Source organism: Molossus molossus, unplaced genomic scaffold (genome assembly GCF_014108415.1).
Source record: "Molossus molossus isolate mMolMol1 unplaced genomic scaffold, mMolMol1.p scaffold_m16_p_4, whole genome shotgun sequence".
Taxonomy (NCBI): Eukaryota; Metazoa; Chordata; class Mammalia; order Chiroptera; family Molossidae; genus Molossus; species Molossus molossus.
The window spans coordinates 124,602,211-124,625,684 of record NW_023425377.1 but is presented as its reverse complement, the minus strand read 5'-3'; the positions used below and the strand labels follow the sequence as shown (position 1 = coordinate 124,625,684).

At 42.1% G+C, this 23,474-nt stretch overlaps 1 protein-coding gene across 3 annotated transcripts in view; it reads left to right on the top strand.

Moving 5' to 3' along the window:
• The window catches only part of KIAA1109 (KIAA1109 ortholog), a 147,618-nt gene that overhangs the window by 91,143 nt on the left and 33,001 nt on the right, over positions 1 to 23,474 (top strand). For 2 of the 3 annotated variants that reach the window (XM_036241410.1, XM_036241409.1), the window contains exons 51-62: positions 3,011 to 3,217; positions 5,094 to 5,332; positions 8,226 to 8,470; positions 9,124 to 9,229; positions 12,164 to 12,261; positions 12,861 to 13,046; positions 13,998 to 14,166; positions 15,584 to 15,795; positions 16,924 to 17,122; positions 19,594 to 19,653; positions 21,303 to 21,529; positions 22,647 to 22,777. In XM_036241410.1, the coding sequence (XP_036097303.1) occupies positions 3,011 to 3,217; positions 5,094 to 5,332; positions 8,226 to 8,470; positions 9,124 to 9,229; positions 12,164 to 12,261; positions 12,861 to 13,046; positions 13,998 to 14,166; positions 15,584 to 15,795; positions 16,924 to 17,122; positions 19,594 to 19,653; positions 21,303 to 21,529; positions 22,647 to 22,777 (2,079 nt within the window). Of the gene's footprint in view, positions 1 to 3,010; positions 3,218 to 5,093; positions 5,333 to 8,225; positions 8,471 to 9,123; positions 9,230 to 12,163; positions 12,262 to 12,860; positions 13,047 to 13,997; positions 14,167 to 15,583; positions 15,796 to 16,923; positions 17,123 to 19,593; positions 19,654 to 21,302; positions 21,530 to 22,263; positions 22,465 to 22,646; positions 22,778 to 23,474 lie in introns of all 3 variants that reach the window. The other variant, XM_036241411.1, reaches the window with a different exon arrangement.

Below are 23,474 nucleotides of genomic sequence, written 5' to 3'. Positions count from 1 at the left end.
CTGAATAAATATTTGTATCTGTATATTACGTTCCATATTGGTAAGATTATCATACTTGGTAAAATTTGTTTCATTGCATATTGATAACAGGCCATAGACAAAATATCAGTCACCAGCCCTTTGTAGAGATTAATGTGAACTATGTCACTTTATAAGCCAATTAATAGTACTAAAAAAAATAAATGCACTAATATTAAATTAGATAAATGATTATTTCCTGTAACTTACTCTTCCATACTAGTGTCATCTTAACAGGTATTGATAAAAAGCTAATCCACTTCACATAGTAGCTACAGAGGACTTATTCCCCTTTTATCACTAAATTATCTGGACACATAACAAAAATAATCAATACTATGACCTTAGAGGGGGTGCTTTTAAAAGGCTGAAGATGACATTTTCATCCACTTACCAGCTATCAGTTACCTGTTACGTCCTGGGCACCGTGGCAGGCTTCAGAGCTGTGACAGTAGCACATGCGAGGGGCCCTGCAGTGACGTCCCTCACAGCCACCCCTCTCCTCTAGTTTCCTGCTGAGAAAGTTAACATGTGAAGCACAGTTGCCAAATGGAAAAATTCCAGGACCTTTAATAGCTGGCTAGCACAGAACCCCAACGCCCCCCGGCCCCGTGCATAGACGTGCAGGCACAGCTGCACTGAGGCAGGCAGCGTCCGTCATCTGCTTCTCTCCCTGCCCCTAAGCTTGGCCTGCATGCTCAGGTGGGCGGGGTGGGGACCCCAAAGCAAGTCCTAAAGCAATTGGCTCACCCTGGTGCATGCACAAGGCTGGCTGGCCTATCTTTAAGGCCCAGTTGCCTGGACACAGGGAGTAAAAGATGGTGAGAAGTCCTTGCCTGATGAGGGACTGTGGCCATTGTCACTGAGGCTCGCCGTGGATCCGGTGGACCTAATTCACTGTCAGGGAATTGGTTCTATCACCAGCCTTCCTGGTTACTCACCACGAGCTTTTCACACAGATGAGGCATGCCAAGTCTTCTCTTTAGAGAGAGTTAACCACTCCTTTTTGTATGACACAAGTCCTGTATGTACTACGTGTTTCAGTTGAAGTGACAATTCTCTTCAGGGATTAAAATAAAATTATGAATAGGTAACTCTTACTGGCAACTTGTAAAGTGTTTATCATCACTCACTTGGGGTCTCTTGACACTTTGACAGTTAAGCAGATGTCCTCTACAACTTCTGGCTCGAGGTGGTGACTGTAGGACCATCATGTTGTCCACCTCCAGGCAGCACTGCTCACGTGGGCGTGGTGGCATCATCACAGGGACCACAGTGTGCATGGGGCCCCTGGGGTGGGGTAACAGCCCCTGAGTCCTTCCTATCGACGTCCCCCCGGGACTGCCGCAGCAGGGTCTCCAGCTGCAGAACAGTCAGCCCCCAGCTTTCGCTGCTGACCTTGGGCACGTAACTGCAAACCCCGTGTTCTGTATGTGCTCATGTCATCAGAAGTACTAATTAAGCAGATTTCTGTAGACTGTAGGACACACTTCTTTGTAAATGTATGTTTAGTTTCATTCGATAGATGGATGCAGTTTGCAAGTAGGACCATTTTCATTTTAGCATCCTGTAAGTGTAAGCATCCAGGCTGCTGTTGAAATTGAATTTAAGATGAAATCTCCTCGATGATAAACAGCAGCTTTGTTTATTATAATATTTAAGAAAAGACTCAAAATTCAGTGACTCGTCAATATCCTTGAATCTGGCCAGACCCTCATGCTGGCTACACCGATACTTTTTCTTTTTCTAGTCAGTGATAGTCTCTTGGAAATAGTTGTCTTGGTAGAAGAAAACAATTTAGCTCTTTCTAGTACCCACTTGTAAATTGTATATAATATCCAGTTTTACTGTTTGTAAGTAGTCATGGTGTCTGATAGAGCCACTGTTAGGCTTCTCAAGGTTTATTCCAGCAGAAGTTAAATGTGATAGGCTGATTCTGTAGATCCCAAGACTGTGAGTCAATTCTTAGTTTAGCCTTTGCAGCCTAAGCAGAGATAAATGTCTGTGAACTGACACATGTTAATGTGACATTGCATTTTGCATGTTTTGCTAAATCTGTTTATTTTCAAGAATCCTTTGCCCATTGGAAAGATAACATTTATGTTAGAAGCTATCCTTTTACTATTTGGGCCTTTACTGGTGCAGTTCATTGGCAGGAACCTTTCTGTTTATATCACACTGCTTCGTCATGGCTTCTGCATGTGTGGCCTGCCACATGCTGTCCATGGAATTACACGGTTGACATGTTGAGAGCGTCCTTCTGCAGTGCTTCTTTCTGCTCCTTCATTTCACAGGATCCAGTGAGTGCCCATCAGGCCAGGGTGCTATTCGAGCCACAGGGACAAGAGAACACGAGATCAGGAAAGAATTCTCCGCTTTATGTCTGCACCAGTGCAGTGTAGCGGTTTTCAGCTGGCTAGTAGTTACTGGTTATGAATTGGACTTCTCTCATTTCCTTGTCACTCATCGAAAATAGAAAACCCAAATTTCTTTCTTCTTGTTCATTTCTCTTAGTATACTTTAATATATTACATAATTATTAGATTAAATTATTTGATTAGCTTTTAAGAAGTATATTGAGTATTTTTATCATTTCATATTCAGTGTCTGTACTTTCTTAGTGGTTGTACAGATCTCTAAAGTAAGTTGGAGGAGAAAAGCGGAATTCTGAATGGAGAAAAAAAGAAAATGGCACTTTGTGTGTTGCATGTATGTAATGTGTCGGTGTGCATGCGTTTACCTACCTGTGACCATGGACATATATTCTTCCATAAAATAGAATATTTGGTGTGTCTAGCAGACATTTTAAAATATATATATTTCAGTATTTTTAGAATACTTATTTCTTCAGTGTATGATGTAAATGCATGAAAAATCTTAAGTCGTTTAGTTCAATGAATAATTGGAAAGTATTTGTCTTTCTCTCAGAAATACTTTCCAAAATCTCTCTTTACTTGGCTGCGTTTTAAGAGCCCTCGCCCTCTGCTTGCAGAACTGTGGTGAAGTGCAGCATTGCCAAGTCCCAGGCCCTGTACAGCGCCCAGAGGGGGCTGAAGACGAACAACGCGGCCGTGTTCAAAGTGGGAGCCATCAGCATCAACATCCCCCAGCACCCTGCCACCTTGCACAGCATGATGGTCCGGAGCTCTCACCAGCTGTCGAAGCAGATCTCAGACCTCATCCGGCAGCCGTCCACAGTGTAAGCTATTCCGTCACCTCCTGTCATTCCCTGTCACACCTCACGTCATTCTCTGCTGTGTGCGCAGCAGTGTGGAGGAAGACGGGGTTTCTTCTAAGCATTGACCATGACAGACAGTGGGGCAGGTGGAAGTAGCCGCACGTGATCATGGGCAATATTGGATATCATATCACATGTCACGAGTGCCGTTGTCAGTCCATGTTGCATCAGTACAGTTTAAGAGGCCCTAGAGATGTGTAGGTGTCATAAGGGGTACTACTAAAGAGCGAAGTGACAAATTCTAGGACTGTGCAATCTTGTACTCTTAACTCATTGAAATTTATGACTGCATAGGTTTCAAAAATGTCAGTGACCATATATGTCCCATACATGGTTTTGTGCTGTCCTTTCTATGAAGTGACTGTATGTGGTTCAAGGCAGGGTATGATCATGCCACATAAGTGTTTTAAAGGGCAATAATTCAGACCAAGCTAGACATGCTAATCTATATTCTCTGTGTCTGAAGCCCTTGTTCATGGGTCTTCGTTGCTGACTTACTAGTCTCCAAAGCTATAAGTTATGAATAACTAATATAAATATGATAAGTAAAAGCTAAAAAAAATTTTCTTTTTCCTATTCTATAAGGTAAAAAAACACTAGTGTATCTTTTGATAAAGCAATGCCTTTTCCAATTGTTCTATCAAGATCTTTAATACTGATATAATTCATGTCTGAAGTTGCGTAAGTAGTAATAACTTGAACATTTCTCTTGTCAGTGGCATATGAAATCCAGAATGTGTACATGAGCCTTAGTTTAAAATAGTCTAAGGATAGCCCCGGCTGGTTTTGCTCAGCGGTTAGAGCGTCGGCCCGCAAACCAGAGAGCCCTGGGTTTGGTTCCCGCTAAGGGCATGTACCTCGGTTGCAGTTTGTTCCTGGCCCAGGTTGGGGTCGTGTGGGTGGCAGCCAGTCGATGTATCTTTCTCACATCAATGTTTCTCTCTCTCTTCCCACTCTATCTGAAAATGAATGCAAAAATGTCCTCGGGTGAGGATAAAAAATAAATAAAATAAGGACTTACTCCAAAAATTCAGACTCTGGAGTCAGACTGATTGCGTTCAAATCTTGGTTTCACCACTTTCTAGCTGTGCTCCCTCCTCTACAAAGTGGAGATGCTAGTGTCCACTCAAAGCATTGTGTGAGTTAGATAAATACGTAAAATAGAACACACACAGCACTGAGAACACACCTAGCACATGTGAGCACTCAATTATTGTGGTTGTTGGTGTCATAATTGTTATTAATAGTAGTAGCAATAGTCTTTTATTTTTAGTGGTTTTTTTTTTAGATATTTCTTTTTCTTTATTGATTTTGGGGGGGGGGGGAGACGGAGAGAGAGATAGAAACATCCATGAGAGAGAACATCCACTGGCCACCTCCTGCATGCCCCCCACTGGGGATCGGGCCCACAATCTGGGCATGTGTCCTGACCAGGAATCAAACCGGTGACCTCTTGGTGCAGGGGTCAACGCTCAACTACTGAGCCACACCAACCGGACAGTAGTAATAGTCTTACAAGCATCAGTAGAGTACGCACGCTAAAGCCATGTAATTCAGAATGATACACAGCTCAGTCTGAAGTCCACTTAGTTTCACAGTGATGCTATGAATGGTTTTGGTGGTACAACTTCCTGTTGATGTTGTTACTGCTTCTATTTGCTTACTTCTCTGGGTCATCAGTTTTCCATAGCTGTTTCTAGAAAGTCTTGACATGATTTGGAATTAGAAATAAAACATCTGTTTACAGTGTATATTTTCTATTTTTATTGAGAACTCCAATAATTTTATATAATAAAATTCATTCTGTGTCTTTTTAATTTTTTTATTTGCTTTATAGCCCACAGCCTGTAAAAGAAGATATTGCAACCCCCCTACCTTCAGAAAAAACCCCAACAAGTGTTAATCAGACCCCCATTGAAACAAATGAATTTCCTCAGCTGCCAGAAGGCTTGGAAAAGAAGCCCCTGGTCCTGAAGTTCAGCACCATGCTGGACGGCGTCGCCATCGGGGCCGCGCTGCTGCCCTCCCTGCGGGCCGAGTACAAGATGGGCAGGATGCGGAGCCACGGGATGACAGGTGGGCTGCCGCCGCCTCTCAGTGCAGCATTGCTGCATGATTCCGACCGTTTGATGGAAAGGAAATCTCGGTTTTACAGATAGTATATGAAAAATTTTAAAGTTTTCCTTAATGACCAGCGTGGACCCAGACTTATTGGACTATGGAGGCTATTTCTCCAGTTACACTCAAGTTGAATAAATTTCTACATCTGTCAGATTTCTGTTGCTTGAATAAGGTGGTTTAGGTTCACATGGGTGCCTTTAGCTCAAATTAGAGGTACTTTGACTTCTTTGAAATAGCTACTTCTAAAAGGTTTTGTGATCCTCATATATCTTATCAAAAAATTCTTTGCTGTGCCCTGGCCGGTTTGGCTCAGCGGTTAGAGCGTCGGCCTGCGGTCTAGAGAGGCCCGGGTTCGGTTCCCGCTAGGGGCATGTACCTCCGTTGCAGTTTGTCCCCGGCCCTGGTTGGTCGTGCGGGTGGCAGCCACTCGATGTGTACCTTTCACGTCGATGTTTCTCTCTCTCTCTCCCTCTCTCCACCTCCCGCTCTGTCGGAACAAAAAATGGATAAATGTCCTCGGGTGAGGATTAAAAAAAAAAATTCTTTGCTGTTATATTTTTATCCTGAAGTGTATGACATATGTAAGTGTAAATTATATACACACAGTTTAAAGGATAATGAAGAACTGTGAACACATCAGTCTATTACACACCTAAGAATTAGGGTTTTTTAAATTTTTCTTTGAAGTTAAAAATTTTATACTTAAGGTTTCTGTGCATATTTGGAATATATACTTATTTACTTAGATACCTAGTTATCCAATGCTGAGTTGGTAGTTATTACAAATAATGTATTTTGTAAAATGGCATTTTCTAAACTGTTTGGTGGTACAAATGCACTTGACACTTATGTTAATTTTATACTCAGCAACCATATTAAGCCTTGTTATTATTGCTAATAAGATTCTTTGGAGTTTTCTAAGTAGATATTCATACCATATGCAAGTAATACTTCTGTTTCTTCCTTTCCAGGATTTATGTGTTTTTGTTGCTTTTTCTTGTCTTTCTGTGCTCTAACCACAATGTTCAGTAAGGGGTATTATGGGCATCCTTTCTTACTAACTCCAGTTTTTTAAGGAAGTCAGTATTTTTCAAATAAGTATCATGTTTGCTCTTGGGTTTGCTTGGTTCCTTTTATCAGGTTAAGAAATTTACTTCTTAATGTGCTGACTTTCTGTGAAGAATAACTGGAGAATATTATCAGATATTTGTTCTGCTTCTGTGAAATTAAAATGTTTTTGTCCTTTATTCTGTTAACATGATAAGTTACATTAATAATTTTAAAGCCCAGCTGGTGTGGCTCAGTGGATTGAGCGTCGACACATGGACTGAGAGGTCCCGATTTGATTCCCGGTCAGGGTACATACCCAGGTTGTGGGCTCGATCCCCAGTAGGGGGGCGTGCAGGAGGCAACTGATTGATGTGTCTCTCTCACATCGATGTTTCTATCTTTCCCTTTCTCTCTCTCTAAAAAATCAATAAGAACATATTAAAATAAGTGAATAATTTTAAAAACATCCACATATACACATATGAATATATACATGTGTGTCTATATAGTATGTGTATGTGTTTATTCCTACCCCTCACATTTTAGGTTTTTTTTATTGAGAGGGATTTTTCTGGACAGCTACATTTTCTTTCACTGGAAACAGAAATACTCCACAGTGAGTTTCCCAGCTTTGGCAGTCAGCACTGGGCAGCCTTCAGATCTGGGCTGACAGGAAGGTGGGTTCATCTCGGCCCACCTTCAGGGGATCCATGAAATGCAGAGGCAACAGAAGCAGCAGCCAGCAGCCAGTTATGCAGGTTGGAATAGGAAGACACAAATACTTAGTAACAGCAAGGTAAACGTATGGTCAAATGTCCAGACAGGTCAGAACCCATCATTCTTCTTGAAACGAAGGAAAGGGGCAACAAGATAAACGAGTGGCTGCACTAGTTACAGGGCTGACCGGAGGCCTAGGGTCAGGTCAGTGGTGGTCTCTGTACTTAGTGATGCTGCTGGTAGTCATTGTAGCGGTGGCCACTGCGGTAGCAGTCCCCACCCCATACGGCCTGCTGCTGGTAACTGGGAAGTCTGCCTGGACGAATGCGGAGGGGAGGAGGCCAGAGCAGTCGCACTAGTTGGTGAGAGAGCTTTCCTGTTTACAGCTAACTCACTCCAAGTACAAACTCACTGTGTGGCGAGTGAGCATAACGCACGTGACACAAAGGTGACCACTGATTCGTATTTTCCAAAAGAATTATTTCTGGCACAACTGAGAATACTAGGAATACATAACAAATTATTTTACATGTATCTACTTGTACATTTAGGAAAACTAGTCTATTTCGTGACGTTGGAGTGGAGAGAGTCGGTAGTGAACAAGACAGGTGGGCAGACCTGGTTGGGCGGAGAGGAGCGTGTGCAGGTACACTGCGCGGTACACACGGCAGGCAGTGGTAGACTTGATTCCCCGAGGCTCCTGCTACTTCCTAATGCGTTCTTCTTGTACCTAACTTACTTGTTACAACTCTTCTGTGACGAGGGTGATTGCTTTTCTTTCTACCTTCTGTGAAATGAGGAACATTTGTATGTGATTCTCTAGCACTTAATGTTGGGTGCCTAGGAAGCTTAATAAGTAATTCTTGCTGGCTTAATAATACTACTGATTCTTTGTAGTAACCATACACATATTTAAAGATAGGAAATATAAGCAAATTGAAATAATCCTTTCCATATCTTTTAATATAGGTTTTGGGATACGCATACATTTTTCTCAGACACCAATTTTGAACAAAGTAAGGAGTGAGTGTGTGAATGGGCACCAGACTGAACAAGCAATAGCTTTTCTTCTTTCTTACAGGTGCACAGACCAGGTTTACATTTGAGCTGCCAAATCACAGATTGCGTTTTACTTCGAAAGTTTCTGCCACAGATATGTCAACCATTCCTCCTTCTGCCAGTCTGACCCTGCCTCCCGTGACCATGTCCGGGAAATACGTCATGGAAGAGCATGACAGTTATTCTGACCAGGTGTGGAGCATAGACGAGCTGCCTTCGAAGCAAGGGTGCTATTTGCAGGGCGATTACCTGCGCTGTGTGGCCGAGGTGAGCGCTTCCGTTTTCTCCCCCTGGCAATGGACGTCTCCAGGCCTCAGGTGCGCCAGAGTGTAGAGACCCAGACCGTAGGCAAATTATTCAGTCGTTTGTCCCTACAGAATTCTCTACCACATCTGGGGTGTGTGTGTGTGTGTGCGTGCACGTGTGCATGTGCACGTGTGTACGTGTGTATGTCTCTCCCTGTAGGGTTATTGAAACATGTTTTTTTTATTAGTCATCTTTGAATTCATTATTTCTTACATTGGATTTCACATCCATCTCTGCAATGTTTCATGGTTCATTTTATTAAAATGATATTTATTTATGGTTCTTACAACAGTGGTCATTAAAATAAATATTACTCTAGACAAAATTTCAATTTTGAAATTAGGTAACATAATTAAAGTATAATTTCTATTCATCTTCAAATGATTTCTTATACTTTATTGGCTACTTTTTCTTAAAATTGTGGGAATGATCCATAATAGGCCAGTAAAGTGTTGGAGAATCTGAGTATTTTTAACATTCTTCAGAGTATTGATTTCAAATAGTATGTAGATAATTGTTTGTCCACAGAGTTTGGGATTACTCATGTGAGCAAAGATGTATCTAGAACGAAGCCGGTCAGTAGGTCAGCCTAATGCTCTAATTTTGTTTGGCAGGTTGGTTCTTTTGAACATAATCTCACAACTGATCTTCTCAACCACTTGGTGTTTGTCCAGAAAGTGTTCATGAAGGAAGTTAATGAAGTAATACAAAAAGTCTCCGGTGAGCTGCTCTGGCCCCTTATAATACAGAGCGTATAGCAGCAAGTTTAATTCTCATTGGTGCAGGGTCTGTGGGTCTGTGGTCTGAGCATTGAGCCTGTCACCGGGATGTAACTGAGTGACGCCCTGTCAAGGTGTGCCCTGTCAAGGTGTGCCCTGTCAAGGTGTGCCCTGTCGAGGTGTGCCCTGTCGAGGTGTGCCCTGTCGAGGTGTGCCCTGTCGAGGTGTGCCCTGTCAAGGTGTGCCTTTTCTGGCTTTCCCAGCTGTAGATTCTTTTGCTTATTACTTTTGTCATGTGTAATACTTACCTTCCGAGAGAGAGAGAGAGAGAGAGAGAGAGAACACGAACTTAGTGTATGTCCATTAACCAAACCAATCTTACTCATTTGGGAACAAAATTGAGATCAATATTAAAATTGCCACTTTATACCTGGTGGTGACTGTGTGCTGGCTACAGGGTAAATTATTTATAACAACCTTTGTATGTTTGCTGTCCCTCAAAGAGTAGATTACAATTGAGCTTCTTAATCATAGTTTTACATTTTAACAGGAAATACATGTTTGATTTAAAAAATATTTAAGTGCCTTTTCATTCACAAGATGAAGTATTAAGGGGAATTAGGGTAGAAAACAAGTTGATTCTGTATAACAAGTCTCAAGGCTGAATATTTCCAGTATGAATATAATCATGTCAAAATAATAGTTAAACCACATCTATAAATTTAATTCATAATGAGGTAAAAAAAAAAAACTGTGGAGTTAATGTGACTAATAGAATGTGGCTCTGATATTTCTATAAACTATAATGATTATGTAGTACATTTTGCAAGAGGTGGAGCATCTGCCTTTAAATTTTAAGAATTTTTTTTCTGATACCAGATAAAATATGTTCAAGGTAGTGATAGATAACACAAAACAAATATAATTTTTACAAATAGACTTTTTTTGAGGTGAAATTGACATATAACATATTAGTTTCAGGAGTGTAACATAATAATTTGATATTTGTGTACACTGTGAAGAGATCACCATAATACATCTAGTTACCATCCACCACCACAAAATTATACTTTTCTTTTTTTGTGAAGAGAACATTTGAAATTTACTCTCCTGGAAACATTCAGATGTGCACTACAGTGTTGTTGACTAGCATCACCGTGCTGTACATGACATCCCCACAACTCAGTCATTTATATCTGGATGTCTGTACCTTTTGTCCCCTTCACCCATTTTTCCCGACCCCAACCCCCTTCCCTTCTAGTTGCCACCAATCTGTTTTCTGTATTTGTGAGTTTTGTTTTTCATATCCCACATCTAAGTGAAATCATACAGTATTTACCTTTCTCTATTTGACTTATTTCACTTTGAATAATACCCTCAGGACCCATCCATGTTGTTACAAGTACACGAGGTCTTTCTTATGGCTGAGTGCTATTTTATTGTGTGTGTGTTTATCACATCTTGACCCATTCATCCATTGGGGGACCCAGGTTGCTTCCATAGCTTGGCTATTGTAAATAATGCTGCAGTGAACATAGGCATGCATCTATCTTTTGAATTAGTGTTTTTCCTTTTCTTCAGATAAATAGACTTAATTTTTCAGAGCAGTTTTAGATTCACATCAAAATCGAGACAAAGGTATGAGATTTCCCAACTATCCACTGCGCCTGCGCATGCACAGCCCGCCCACTATCAACATCCCCTGCAGAGTGGGACATTTGTTACAGCTGATGAGCTCACACTGACACACCAGTCTGCTTGCTGAGAATGGGGTGGGAATTGTGGGGCATGAGGAAAACCATGAGGACTTGCAGTAGTTGCCGTGAGGAGTGTGTTGGAGACATGGCAGAAGGTGAAGAGTTCGGTCACCAAACAGCACAGGTGCCTAACCGCATTCAGCAAAACACTACCTGAGGGTCTGCTAAGGTACTGTTGGCTGGGATCTGAAGCTATTGGTAGCTGCCCGTAGGAACTCATCTAACTGGGGAGATGGGAGTGTACATAATAGAACAGACGTGTATTTCATGGTGTGCTTCACGGAGGAAGAAATGACTGGATTCTGATTGTGGTTCATCAGGGCGGGATCTGAATACACCGATAGGTGATAAAGAGCTTAGAGAGCATTTGGCACCGAATGGGCACTCCACTGTTGTCTCAGCATCACTGGTGCCAGGGTCGGCACAGAGGTTGGCTTGGTTGAGAAGACAGGAATGAACATGAATGGAATATGAGTGCAGGGACAAAGAAATTTTAGGAAAGTAAGTTCAGGGAACAGTGGTATAAGAGGGATGTGCTTTAGAATACAAATGGCAACAAGTAGAGAGAATAACAGTTTAGTGTTTAGAAATAGCTCTGAAAAGGAAGCCAACTGCCATCAACTAGGTCAAAGGAATGAATGATACAAGACTTCCAAGTGGTGGGACGACAGAAAAGGCGTATTCGAATGAGGTTAGGGAAGCAGAGAAGCGAAAGATGCTCTGCACAAGGAAGGTGTGTGACTGCAGATGGACATGGAGACGGTGGGCTTGAGATGGGTAGGTGACAGGTGGAAATGTGTGCTTAGATGCGGTGGGGTTAGGGCATCAGTGGTGAGGCCTGCGCGAGAGAGGGTTGTGGATTTGCAATAGAAGGTGGAGAGAGGAAGAACTTAATTATAAGTTGGAAGAAAATGCAAGCATATGGGCAGGTAATGAGCCCTGTAGACGTGAGACTAAACCTCTTCTTCCACAGTACAGATAACGTTTTAAACACAATGTTCTGGTGTTACCGACCCACAGATCTTGAATAACCTGTTTAAAAAGATTGGGTTAATGATCAGTGAAAAGAAAGTAACTTTTATGGGTTTTTTAAAATGTACAAAATAGTAACTTCCTTTTAACGAAATTACCCTAAACCCTCAGTTATCCCAAACCTTCCATTATTTCATCGCTTTTAGGTGGGGAGCAGCCAATTCCCCTCTGGAATGAACACGATGGGACAGCGGATGGAGAAAAGCCTAAGATTCTACTTTATTCCCTCAACTTGCAGTTTAAGGTGACAGAACAATAATAATGCTACTCTTAGAAGAATTTTCTAGTTAATGCCTGCTGTTCTGGAAAATTCATACGATACATAAATATGCCAGATAGAAAATAGAAATGATATATATTTACTCAAGGAAGAAGCTTTACAGTATCCTCTAGGGCCTTTTTCATTTGTATTTTTCAGTATGCATATATTTCTGCATTTTAAAAGACCTTGGGTGCCTTTCCATGCAGAACATTTAGCTCAACCTGCAAGAAATATTTTGTACACTTGTCCAATTAACTGTAATACCTTAATAGAAACTTTATATTTCCATATTTAAGCCATTAATGTTCTTAAAAATAAAAATTATTCTTACTGATAGTTATTTAATTGTAATGTATTTAACCCATGAATGATCTAGATTTTAAATACAAAATACTGAAATGAAATTTAATAGCTAAAAAGTCTCTACTAACGAGAAATTAAAGAATGTTGACAGTTTAATCAGTTTATTAGGCATCCCGTGTGTGTTTTAAAACATTCTGTTTTATTTATCGTATATTGAAAGGTTTCATTTGAGTGGTGGACATTGTTGATTTAAGTCTCTTTTCTACTTAATCCGCCAGGGTATTCAAGTAACAGCTACGACCCCATCAATGAGAGCTGTGAGATTTGAAACTGGGCTGATTGAACTGGAGCTTTCTAACCGGCTCCAAACCAAAGCCTTACCAGGGAGCAGCAGCTACCTGAAACTGTTTGGTAAATGCCAGGTGGACTTGAACCTGGCACTAGGACAAATCGTCAAGCATCAGGTGAGCGTGGAATGTGTTGACATAGAACTGGGGCTTTTAAATTTTGCATGTCAATTACAACTACATTAAGCATCATTATATTTATGAAAATACTTTGTATAAGTTGCTAAAATTTCTGATTGCAAATTCTGATGAAAATGTATTCATGAAGGCCTTTACAGTTTTACCTTGGTATTTTATTGAGCGTTTTGGTGATGTATTGTTATAATCTAGTGCAAATGCAATCATGTGAAACTTAATCCAGTATCTTCATAAATATTTGCTTATAAGTTCTCTTTATTTGTTAAACATTGTTTTTATTTTATTGCTTTGCGCTAACATTGATGAGTTTTTAAAATGTTACTAAGTTTCTTAGCTATCCTATAACATTGACAGGTTTTGCATACCATAATATTAAACATAAGTATACACAAACAGCAGTAAGTCAGACTGGATGTTATAAAAATTAATATTCACAACTCATAGGGGTTATTTTTTGTTTTGTTTTTTATTTTGTTAAAATTTATGTAGATTTTCACCTTTTCCCTCTGTGAATTGAAGAACCAATGAAATGAATACCACTCACCCTTTCAAAATTGAGTGCGGGGGGAAATGAACAAAAATTCCTTCTCATCTCTAGAAAAATAATTTGTTCAAGTAAAAACATTTTGAGAGGAGCGAGGATCTAATTATCTTGGAATATTTAATACATTGCCAATCAGAATATGAACCTCATCCTAGATTTTGCATGAATTTGATATTTGACTTTACATTTAGTTCTTAAAATACCCATTCATCTTGTATATTGATTTCAGGTGTTTATGTTGTAGAGTATAAGGTATGTATCATTAGTGCGTGAACTTGAAAATAATACACTATAACTGCTTTGGTGCACTACCAGTAATGGTGTGATTTTAGTTTCTTTAATTAACACATTTTCCATTATTTGATTTTATTGAATTTTTAATTTAGGTTTATGAGGAAGCTGGTTCTGATTTTCATCAAGTTGCCTATTTTAAAACCAGAATTGGATTGAGAAATGCCCTCCGAGAAGAAATCAGTGGTTCTTCAGATAGGGAAGCTGTGCTCATTACCTTGAATAGACCTATTGTGTACGCGCAGCCCGTGGCCTTTGACCGAGGTGAGAGTCAGGCAAGTCTTGTTGGATTTAGAGTGTGTGGTGTCCCAGGCAAAGATCACTGCAGTTCACCAGTGTAAATCCGAAATGCGAGCCTCCCAAGGGTATTTAAAGTTATTTGCTTTCTACATAGATTGCAATGCTAAGATTTTTGCTTTGGGTAACTAATGCACCCATTTATTTGGTATTGTCTTGATTCACTTATTGTCTAAAAATTTATTGTGTACTGCCTAGAAATGGAATTTGAATACTGAAGACAGTATCCTGCCCTCTGGGAACTCTCAGCCCTGTGGGAGGAGCTAAGTGGCTAAGTGGAATCAGAGCCCAGTTAGAGGTGGTGTTCTAGGGTCTCAGGGAGTCTCTGCCTTCACCTGTGCTGCTTAGAGCAGATGCCAGTTCCTCAGATTCACCTTGGAGTGAGGAGTTCACCAGGGAGACAAGGAAACAAAAGCTTGTCTTATTTGCCTCTGCATCCAGTGGCAGAACAGTCCCTGATGTGTAGCAGGGAAAAATAACTGCTTGCCAAGCGGCAGAGAGCATGGATGCAGGTACATGAGCACAGAGGTCTGAGAAAATGCAGCAGCAGCTTTCATGAAAGAAAGTAATGCGAGATAAGGCTGAGCAGATCGAGAGGGTCTGAATAATGCGTATTGGATGAGTATGTTGGAACTGACTTTGGTGGTAGACGTTGGCTGGTGATAAGATCAGTTGGTTGGAAAACTGCCCTTTTCGCAACATTATGGATAACATTTTATTTTGCTTGATCCAGTGTCTGTTCTTTTCATTTCTCATCTTACTGACTTCTCATCAGCTTTCAACAATTCCTTACAGTACTTTCTATTCCTTTATCCCTGACAGACACTCACTTTTCCTTCTCCTCTGGCCCCTCCTCCATCTCCCCTTTAGGCTCCTCTTATACACAGCATCCAATAAAGGATCTCCTTAGAATTCATTCTTGTTACACACTTACATGTCTTTGACTCTTCCCTACACCCCTTCTTCTCTATGTATACTCCACCTCTGGTATTCTGCACCTCTCCTCCAGGACGTTCTAACATTAGCAACAGTAAGCTCTGCAGAGCCAAGGGCCATGGCTGCTTCCCTTTGTTCTTCCATCCCAGTGCCTGACACACAACAGGTGTTTCACAGACAACTTGCTGAATGAATGAGTGGACCTGGATTGTCTTCTTCCTTCTGCTAGTGTACAGTTGTCTGCTTTCTGCTTCTTTGTTTCATTTGTCAAGTTGACCACATCCTCTTATATCCTTTCCAATTCTAATGCTACAGTGTTCTGGGGGTGATTTTTATCAATCAGTGTAATTTTCCAGCTATTGAGGTTTACTTGCTATATAGCTTTACAGTGTTGTTTATTTGTGTGTGTGTTTAAATTTTCTCTCTGCCCTGCCTTAATCATCAAAAGCTGTGCTGTTTTGGCTGAACTATAAGGCTGCCTATGACAACTGGAACGAACAGCGCATGGCTTTGCATAAGGATATTCACATGGCCACGAAGGAAGTCGTGGACATGCTCCCCGGAATCCAGCAGACCTCCGCCCAGGCCTTCGGGACGCTCTTCCTGCAGCTCACTGTGAATGACCTGGGAATCTGCCTGCCTATCACAAGTACTGCACAGGTACGGGCTCAGGTCCTCGTCCCACACCGAGAGCCCACAACTCTGCTGGCCATTTCTAGGTGTATAGGGTCACAATACATTTTTTTTTTTTTTTTTACTACTCACCTGAGGACATTTTTGCATTTATCTTCAGATAGAGCAGGAGGGAGGAAGGGAGGAAGAGAGAGAGAGAAACATCAATGTGAGAGAGACACATCGAGTGGTTGCCACCCACATGACCCCAACAGGGGCCGGGGACAAACTGCAACCGAGGTACGTGCCCTTAGCAGGAATCGAACCTGGGACTCTCTGATCTGCAGGCCGATGCTCTAACCCCTGAGCCAAACCGGCCAGGGCACAATAAATTTCTTAAGAGAACAGTTTATAACTTGAGTTTAGTAAACAGCAAGTAAGATTGAACTCCTTCAACCATTATTCATTCATCTACAGTGTATTAAAGGCGAATCTCAAAGACTTTTCTCTTATGCACTCTGATGTCCTTCAGAATAGTGATGAGATTGACACCTGTCTGATAACTCTTAATTTTGACCTTGACCAATAAGCAGCAGAAATTTTCTCTTCATAATTTGGGACCAAAAAACACATATTTGCATGCACGTGTGTGAGAGAGAAAAGGCCATGAAACCCTGCAGACCAAGAAGTTGCAATTAAACAAGTACAGAGGCTTATATTTTACTGTTATATTAGCTTAAAAACCTGTAAGCAGTTGTTGAATCAGTTTATCTTGTAGTAAACTTTGGGTGGAGGATTGGCACCGTCTGTGTCTCAGGAGTTGAATGGTAACTTTTAACGGCATGATGGATGGACTCAGGAGGGTCGCACACTCCAAGGGTAGGGGTCAGAATGTGAACAGACACTCCCCACGATGAAAACAGAAGCTTGAGATAGAAAAGCAGATAGTCTTTTGCAAGTTAAGTTTTTTGTTTGTTTGTTTGTTTGTTTTTTAAAAAGCACATGGAAATGCATTTCACCTGAGTAACCTAATTTTTGAAGTAGGCATCTTTCTAAGCTGCTTTTCAGTGACGCTTTTGGGCTTGCCCCTAATGGATTTCTGTCCCCTTGAGTCCTATGAGAATTCCCAAATACGGAAGTTGCCACCTTTTGTCTTGTTTCTTCGATATCTTGCAGTCCAATCACAGCGGAGACCTGGACACGGGCTCTGCCTTGGTGCTGACCATTGAAAGCACTCTCATCACGGCTTGTTCCTCAGAGTCTCTGGTCAGCAAAGGGCACTTCAAAAACTTCTGCATTCGCTTTGCTGATGGCTTCGAGACGTCGTGGGATGACTGGAAGCCAGAGATCCGCGGGGACCTAGTGATGAATGCCTGTGAGTGTCTTCTTTTCTGCATGAGCTTTAGAAAACAGAAACAACCTCCATCTTCACTTGTAAAATAAAGGATGTTCAGATACAGGACTGTTACTGGATTTTGTGAAATGACGGCTACTTCTATTTAAAATGCCAGAGTGTTGGTGAGTGAACCGGGTGGCCATTCTTGTTGATGATGTGGCCTTTGAAGGCTCCCTCGTTCCTTGACTTGTCCTGCAGTCGACTCACATTTTCTATAGTTTCCTATCATTGACCAGGTAAAGCATCTTTGTTCTGCAGGGATTTTAAAGAAAGTGTAAAATCCAGTTCAGCATGTAACACAGAACAGGTGTAGATAACCAGGAGCAAGAAGCTTGCCTTAATTAATGCCGACACGAGTACGTCCACATGTCCGGATCTGTGGGGTAGAGTGTAAACAGTGTGATTCCTTCGGTTGCATAACACTCAGGTCGGGAATTACTGCAGCTGTGCGTATATGTTATTTTGAAGGTGTAGGGGTTTATTTTGTCCATTTTAATAGTTTAAGTATTATAACAGTTAATAAAGCATCATGAATCCTAATGAGGATAATTATACTTAAAGAAGGAAAGGTGATGAACTAAAATGCTGCAGCCAGTCTTGTAAGCCAAGACTGATGCTTGATTACGTTTCAAAAGGTGGCGTGCTATTGTTTATACCATGTTCCCTCTGCAGTGGGAGAGAATCTTCTTCCAGTTCTGGGTTTTCATAGTTGATGACGTTGTAGTTTTCACTAACAGTAAGTATACTTAGATGTAACTAGCGTAATTTTTTTTTGAGGAGTTGAGTATAGGGCAGAGAAATAAGAGCAGTAGGAATATGCCTCAGGATTTCTTTTTACAGATCATTTCTGCCCTAGAAAAAAGATGGCCCAATCAGATTCTCGCTCTAGGTGATAATGTTTCTTTGGGAAATGCAGTGAAAGTTAGAATGGCCAGTCTAATATGTAGAATGTAGGAAGAGTTCAAAAGACCATGTAAATAGGTAGTAAAGGCTAGACCCCTTTCATTAACATGAACTTAGAAAAATTACATAAACCATGAAGTTTGAAAGATTAACACCTGAGTAGCATTCGGTCATGAGAGCCTGAAATTGTCCTTCTGGGTTCAGAGTAGTGGTTGGTCCAGCTCGGCTTTCTGTCTCTGCCGGAGGCCACGGGCGCCCTGGGGAAGAGGCTGGCCGGCTTCCTCCCTCGCTGTCCAGACTGGATCTGCTCCTGGCATCTTAATATTCCTTCTTAATGCGACAGCTTTGTGTTCTGAGAATTTATAAAAACTTTTTTAAACTTAATTTTAAAAGATTCTCTGACATTTCTTGAGTTTTTTACAACTTATTATTATTATTTTTTTAGTTACTAGTTCTTCCTTTCACTTGGCCTCAATTATGTTACTCAAATTTTAAAGGGTTTTCCTTTCATTCTGGCATTCTTAGATTTGAAAGGGTAGTCTAGGTTTCTTTTGCTCTGAAGGGTGACCATGACTATGAAGGCGAACTGGGTGATCTTTTACCCTGAATCAAGAGCTAGTTCTTTCTGTTTTATAGTTGTGTCTGAGGCATAGGTACCATAAGGTTCAAAATATATTTAGGTTTTAAAGTCATTGGCACTATCTTAAAATTAAAAACTACATAATAGAAATTGTCACTTAACAAATAGACCCTTTCTCCCAAATTAAGTTGCAGTTTTTCTACGACTCAGATTCAGGTAACGTTTGAATACCAATGTGAGACAGTGAGTTGCAGAAGGTTATTTCATTTAAGATGTATGTACATTTAGATTGAAATTTGGTTTCCATTAAGGATTACTGAAAAGGGGTTTAATTCTGTCTTTAGACTTTACTTTGTTTAAAAGTTATTTCAAGGATGATATGTCCTTGACTGTTTAAAATTGTTGGTTTAGTTAACCTCTCTGTTGAAGCTAACATTAAAGCAAAGTGGTGGTAAACGTTTTGAAGCTAAAATCTGGGGTGTTCTGGGGGAGGTCCATGACCTTATGAGTCGTCAGGGAATCCAGTCTTTTTTTTTCTCCTTTGAGATGTTCCTGGTCAAAGGGAAAGACAAGACTGATAAGTCATGTCTGTGACCTAAAGTGGCAGTTCTTAGTTGTCATTTTAAAACCATTTTCATCACTCCTGATGTCAGAGATTGTCATAGCAGCCAGAAGCTAGAGCTCCAGAGTCAGCCAGGGGTCGTCACTCAGATAAGGAAATCCCATGCAGAAGGTGAAGATAAAACTGCAGTTAAATTCCTAAAATTATAGAATAAAATCTTTTGAGATAGGAAGTTTATACTGCACATCATCTAAGGCAGCCCTTTCGTGCCACAGATTAGAAACTGAGGCCCAGAGCAGCCAGTGGTCTTGTCCATACGTCGGTGTCACTCTCTGGGTGAGGAATTGCAGTGTGATGTTCGGTCAAAGCGCAGTTCACTGAACGGCACCCCGGTGCTCTCTGCAGGTGTGGTCCCCGATGGCACCTACGAAGTGTGTTCCCGGACGACCGGACAAGCAGCCGCCGGTAGGTCCGCGTCGGGGTCACCCCGCGGCGTGGGTGTGTGGGGGGGGCTGCCTTGTGTTGGGGGGAGGGTCTTCTCACCGACTTGTTCTGGCATTCCCCAATTCCAAAGCATTTGTAGCAATCATTAGCACATTTAATTTAGCAGTTATAAATCGGACACCTGCTCTGCAGAAGGTACACTGCAAATATTTTGGGGAAGACAGACTAAGGTAGACTTTCTACTCCATAAATTTAAGTTTTAATAATTAGTTAAGGCTCTACTGCATAATTAAACTATAATACATGATAAATATAATAAAATGTAAAATTCTAATTGCTATTGAAAATTATAGGAGGAGAGAACATTTTTAAATTTGGAAGGATACTAGGATCAGAGAACGCTTCATGGAAGAACAAGCATTTAAACAGGAACTTGAAAGATGGATAAAATTGTTTCTTAGCAAAAACTGGGAGGTATAGGTCACAGAAAATTCAGGCAGAGAATGTCATATCAGCTGTGATGGCAAAACACAGTGTCTAGTTAGAGTTGTCTAAATTGGCTGGAACAAAGTTATGTAAGAATAAGATGAGTAAAACCTTAAATCCCAGAATCAGGACTTGGAACTTGATTTGGGGGATAGTGGGAAGGCCACTAAATCTTTTTGAGCAAGAAATCAGATGGTGACAGTGTGAGAGGGACATTTTCAAGAAAGGGAGGAGAAACCCCTAGGAAACCAGGTGGGAGGTAACTGTGGAGGAATGGGCTGTCTTGATTAAGGTGATAGCTGGTGTAAATTTTTTTATTTTGCTTGATATAAAATTAGGGTAAGCTGAAGGGAGAGATTTGTTGGAAGGCTCTTGAGTGTTGAGAGGGGTGGGAGCTGACTGAGGTCAGTGATTTCCTTCCTTCCTTCCTGTTCCTCTTGCCTCCCCAAGCCTAGCCTCAGAGCTCATCCTGAGTAGGTGTCCCAGAGAGCAGCAAGGTGACAGCCACTGACGGGACTGGAAGGTCAGGACACGTCCAGAGTCAAGCTGGAAGGCGGGGCGGTGACGAGAGAAAGGTCACACTAAAGTCTTTGTCAGGACTTGTTCAGAAGGGAGGACAAGCCCCTCAAACTAACTTAAGCCAAAGGGGCCTGTTAGGAGGATGTTTACAGACCACGGTTAAACTGGGGATTAGCTGTCTGGCCGAAGGAAGGAGCCGGGTCAGTTGGCCCCAGGAACCACGGAACAGGTCCATGTCGGCAGGACTCCAGCTCTCGTCTCGTCCTCTGCTCTGTCTTCCCACCGAGGCCGCTCCTGACACGTGGCGGGAAGCGAAGCCGGCAGCAGCTCAGGAGCCCCGGGCCCTCTTCGCCAGAGGAGGACGGTCTTCCGAGTCCAGGGGCAGGCTCTTGGTTTTCCAGCACTGACCCTCCCCTGGGCTAAGTGCCTGCAGTGCTTGCTGGTGGGGAGGCCACGGCAGTCTGCACTGTGGTGTGGGAAGGGACCGGAACGGGGAAACCACAGGCCCCAGGAGCAGGTGCACACTGGACGGTCAGGGACTCAGTCCACAGGCTGTGTTGACAGACACTGGTGCTCCACGAGCTGCCATCCACTTCGTCCCTGAACTGCAGAATTATTCAGATAGCGACACTCAGGGTGACCGGCGTCACTTCTCGATCCCGCAGAGAGCAGCAGCGCCGGGACCTGGACGCTGAACGTGCTCTGGAAGATGTGCGGCATCGACGTGCACATGGACCCGAACATCGGCAAGAGGCTCAACGCTCTGGGCAACACCCTGACCACGCTGACGGGGGAGGAGCTCATAGACGACATGGCCGACCTGAACTCCATGGACATCGGCGACCTGTCGGACGAGGACGAAGTGGATACCATGTCTCCCACTATCCACACTGTATGTAAACTCACCGTGGGCCTTTCCCAACTGGCCCTTACCCTGGGGCGGGATATTATAACTCAGTGTTATTTATTGTACTGTGGTTGCTAATTGTGCAGGAAGGAAGGGACTGGTGGTTCCTGGGTCTACATTTTATAATAATGTTTTAATGTCCTAATAACATCTTTTAATTGAGTTTCTTGTTTCATAATAATGTCTATCAACCATCTTGTACCTTAACCTACAGATAACATACTAACATTACAAGTGCACAGGTCCATAGAGACAGAATGTAGATTAACGGTTTCCTTGGGCCAGGGGTGTCGGGAGGTGCTTGGAAGGGGACCGGGAGAGACTGCTGACAGTTATGAGGTTCCACTGGGGGGTAGTGAAAAGGTTCCGGACAGATTGTGGTGATGGTTGCGAATATACTAAACACCACTGAACTGTACAATTAAAATGGGTGAATTTTATGGCATGTAAATTATATCTAAATAAAGATGTTAAAAAATAATACTCAAAAGCAAAGTACATGAACATAAAATGTATACATTTAAAAATATGTATTTCCATCTATACTTACATTTTATAGTGTCGAATTTTTTGATAGTTAAAAAGAAAGTTACTCTCTGCTTTCATTCTGGTATTGATTTTAAAAAGTTTTAAACTATCTTTTAACCATTGTATCATGAAATACTTTTGTTCTTAGAAAGACATTTTTTAAAAAATTGATGTTACTGTTTATCATTTAGAGTTCAGATGGAAGTTCAGTAAGTGGAGATGGCCACAAGCTCACCTTTGGGCAGCGACTTGTAAATCACCTGCTAGGCCTGACGCCCCCACACCAGCGCTATTCTGTTCCTGCAGAGTATCTGTGTGACCCCGAGCTGGGGGGCTCCCCTCAGCCAGGCCAGGCCCATTTGAAAGTGTGCAGAGCTCATTCCTGGGGAAACGTAGGTGGTAACTAGATTCCTATGAAAACGAAGGGATGTTAATCACTGGAGAATTCCAATCATCGTACTTCCTGTAGATGCCTCTGATTCTTGCATGCTGCTTTGATTTGTGTCGTTTTGTGATAGTGTAGATTTGCTGTGTGACCAAAGGGTGATCTGACCGACGTGCCTTGGTTTTTCAGGAAGCTGCAGAATATCGACGACAAGGAGCGTCTTGCAGTCAGCAAGGAGATCTGAGGGGAAGAAAGCTGGTGAAGCGAATAGTGGACATCCGAGAGCTGAATGAGCAAGCCAAAGTCATAGACGACCTGAAGTGTGTACCCGACATTTCACTCCACGCAGTCCTCCCTGGCGCAGAACCCGAGTTCTAGGTGTGGGCAGACTGGCCGTGGGCCAGCACAGCCCTTGGTCACAAAGGAGATGAGCAGGGCCGGGGGACGGTGGCAGGGTGCTGAGCTCTGCACCCACCAGTGACCCGGTCAGGCCTGAGACTGCTCTGCTGCTCGCCACAGCTCCTCGTGTGCGAGCAGTTTATGCCCGCTGTCATGTCACACACACATGTCTCCACGTCTGCACGTGCACTGACATGTATCTTCACATGCCTATGTAAATATGTACACTAGTCCTTTGCCAACATTAGTATTTCAGGAATTCACATTTTTGAAAGGGGAAACAAATTGAGCATTGATCAAGTACGTACTATGCATTTGACCTGTTACCTCAGTTTAATCTCCACAGCATTCCTGTGAGGTTAGATGGCATTATCCATACTTCATGGCTGAGAAAATGGCCCGGGGGAGATAAAGGGTTAGAATTTGAACCAGTGGTCTGAATTCAGAGTTCACACTGGTTTTGCCTGCCTGTAGTAGCCCTTTTCTAGGGGTGAGGACTGTGGGGCGAGGCGAGGCGAGGGTGGGGGGTGTGCAGGAGGAAGTGTGTGCTGGTCATTTATTTTCTGTATCTTTGTCTGCTGGATGGTACTAAGATATACTTTTTCTATAAGACTATTC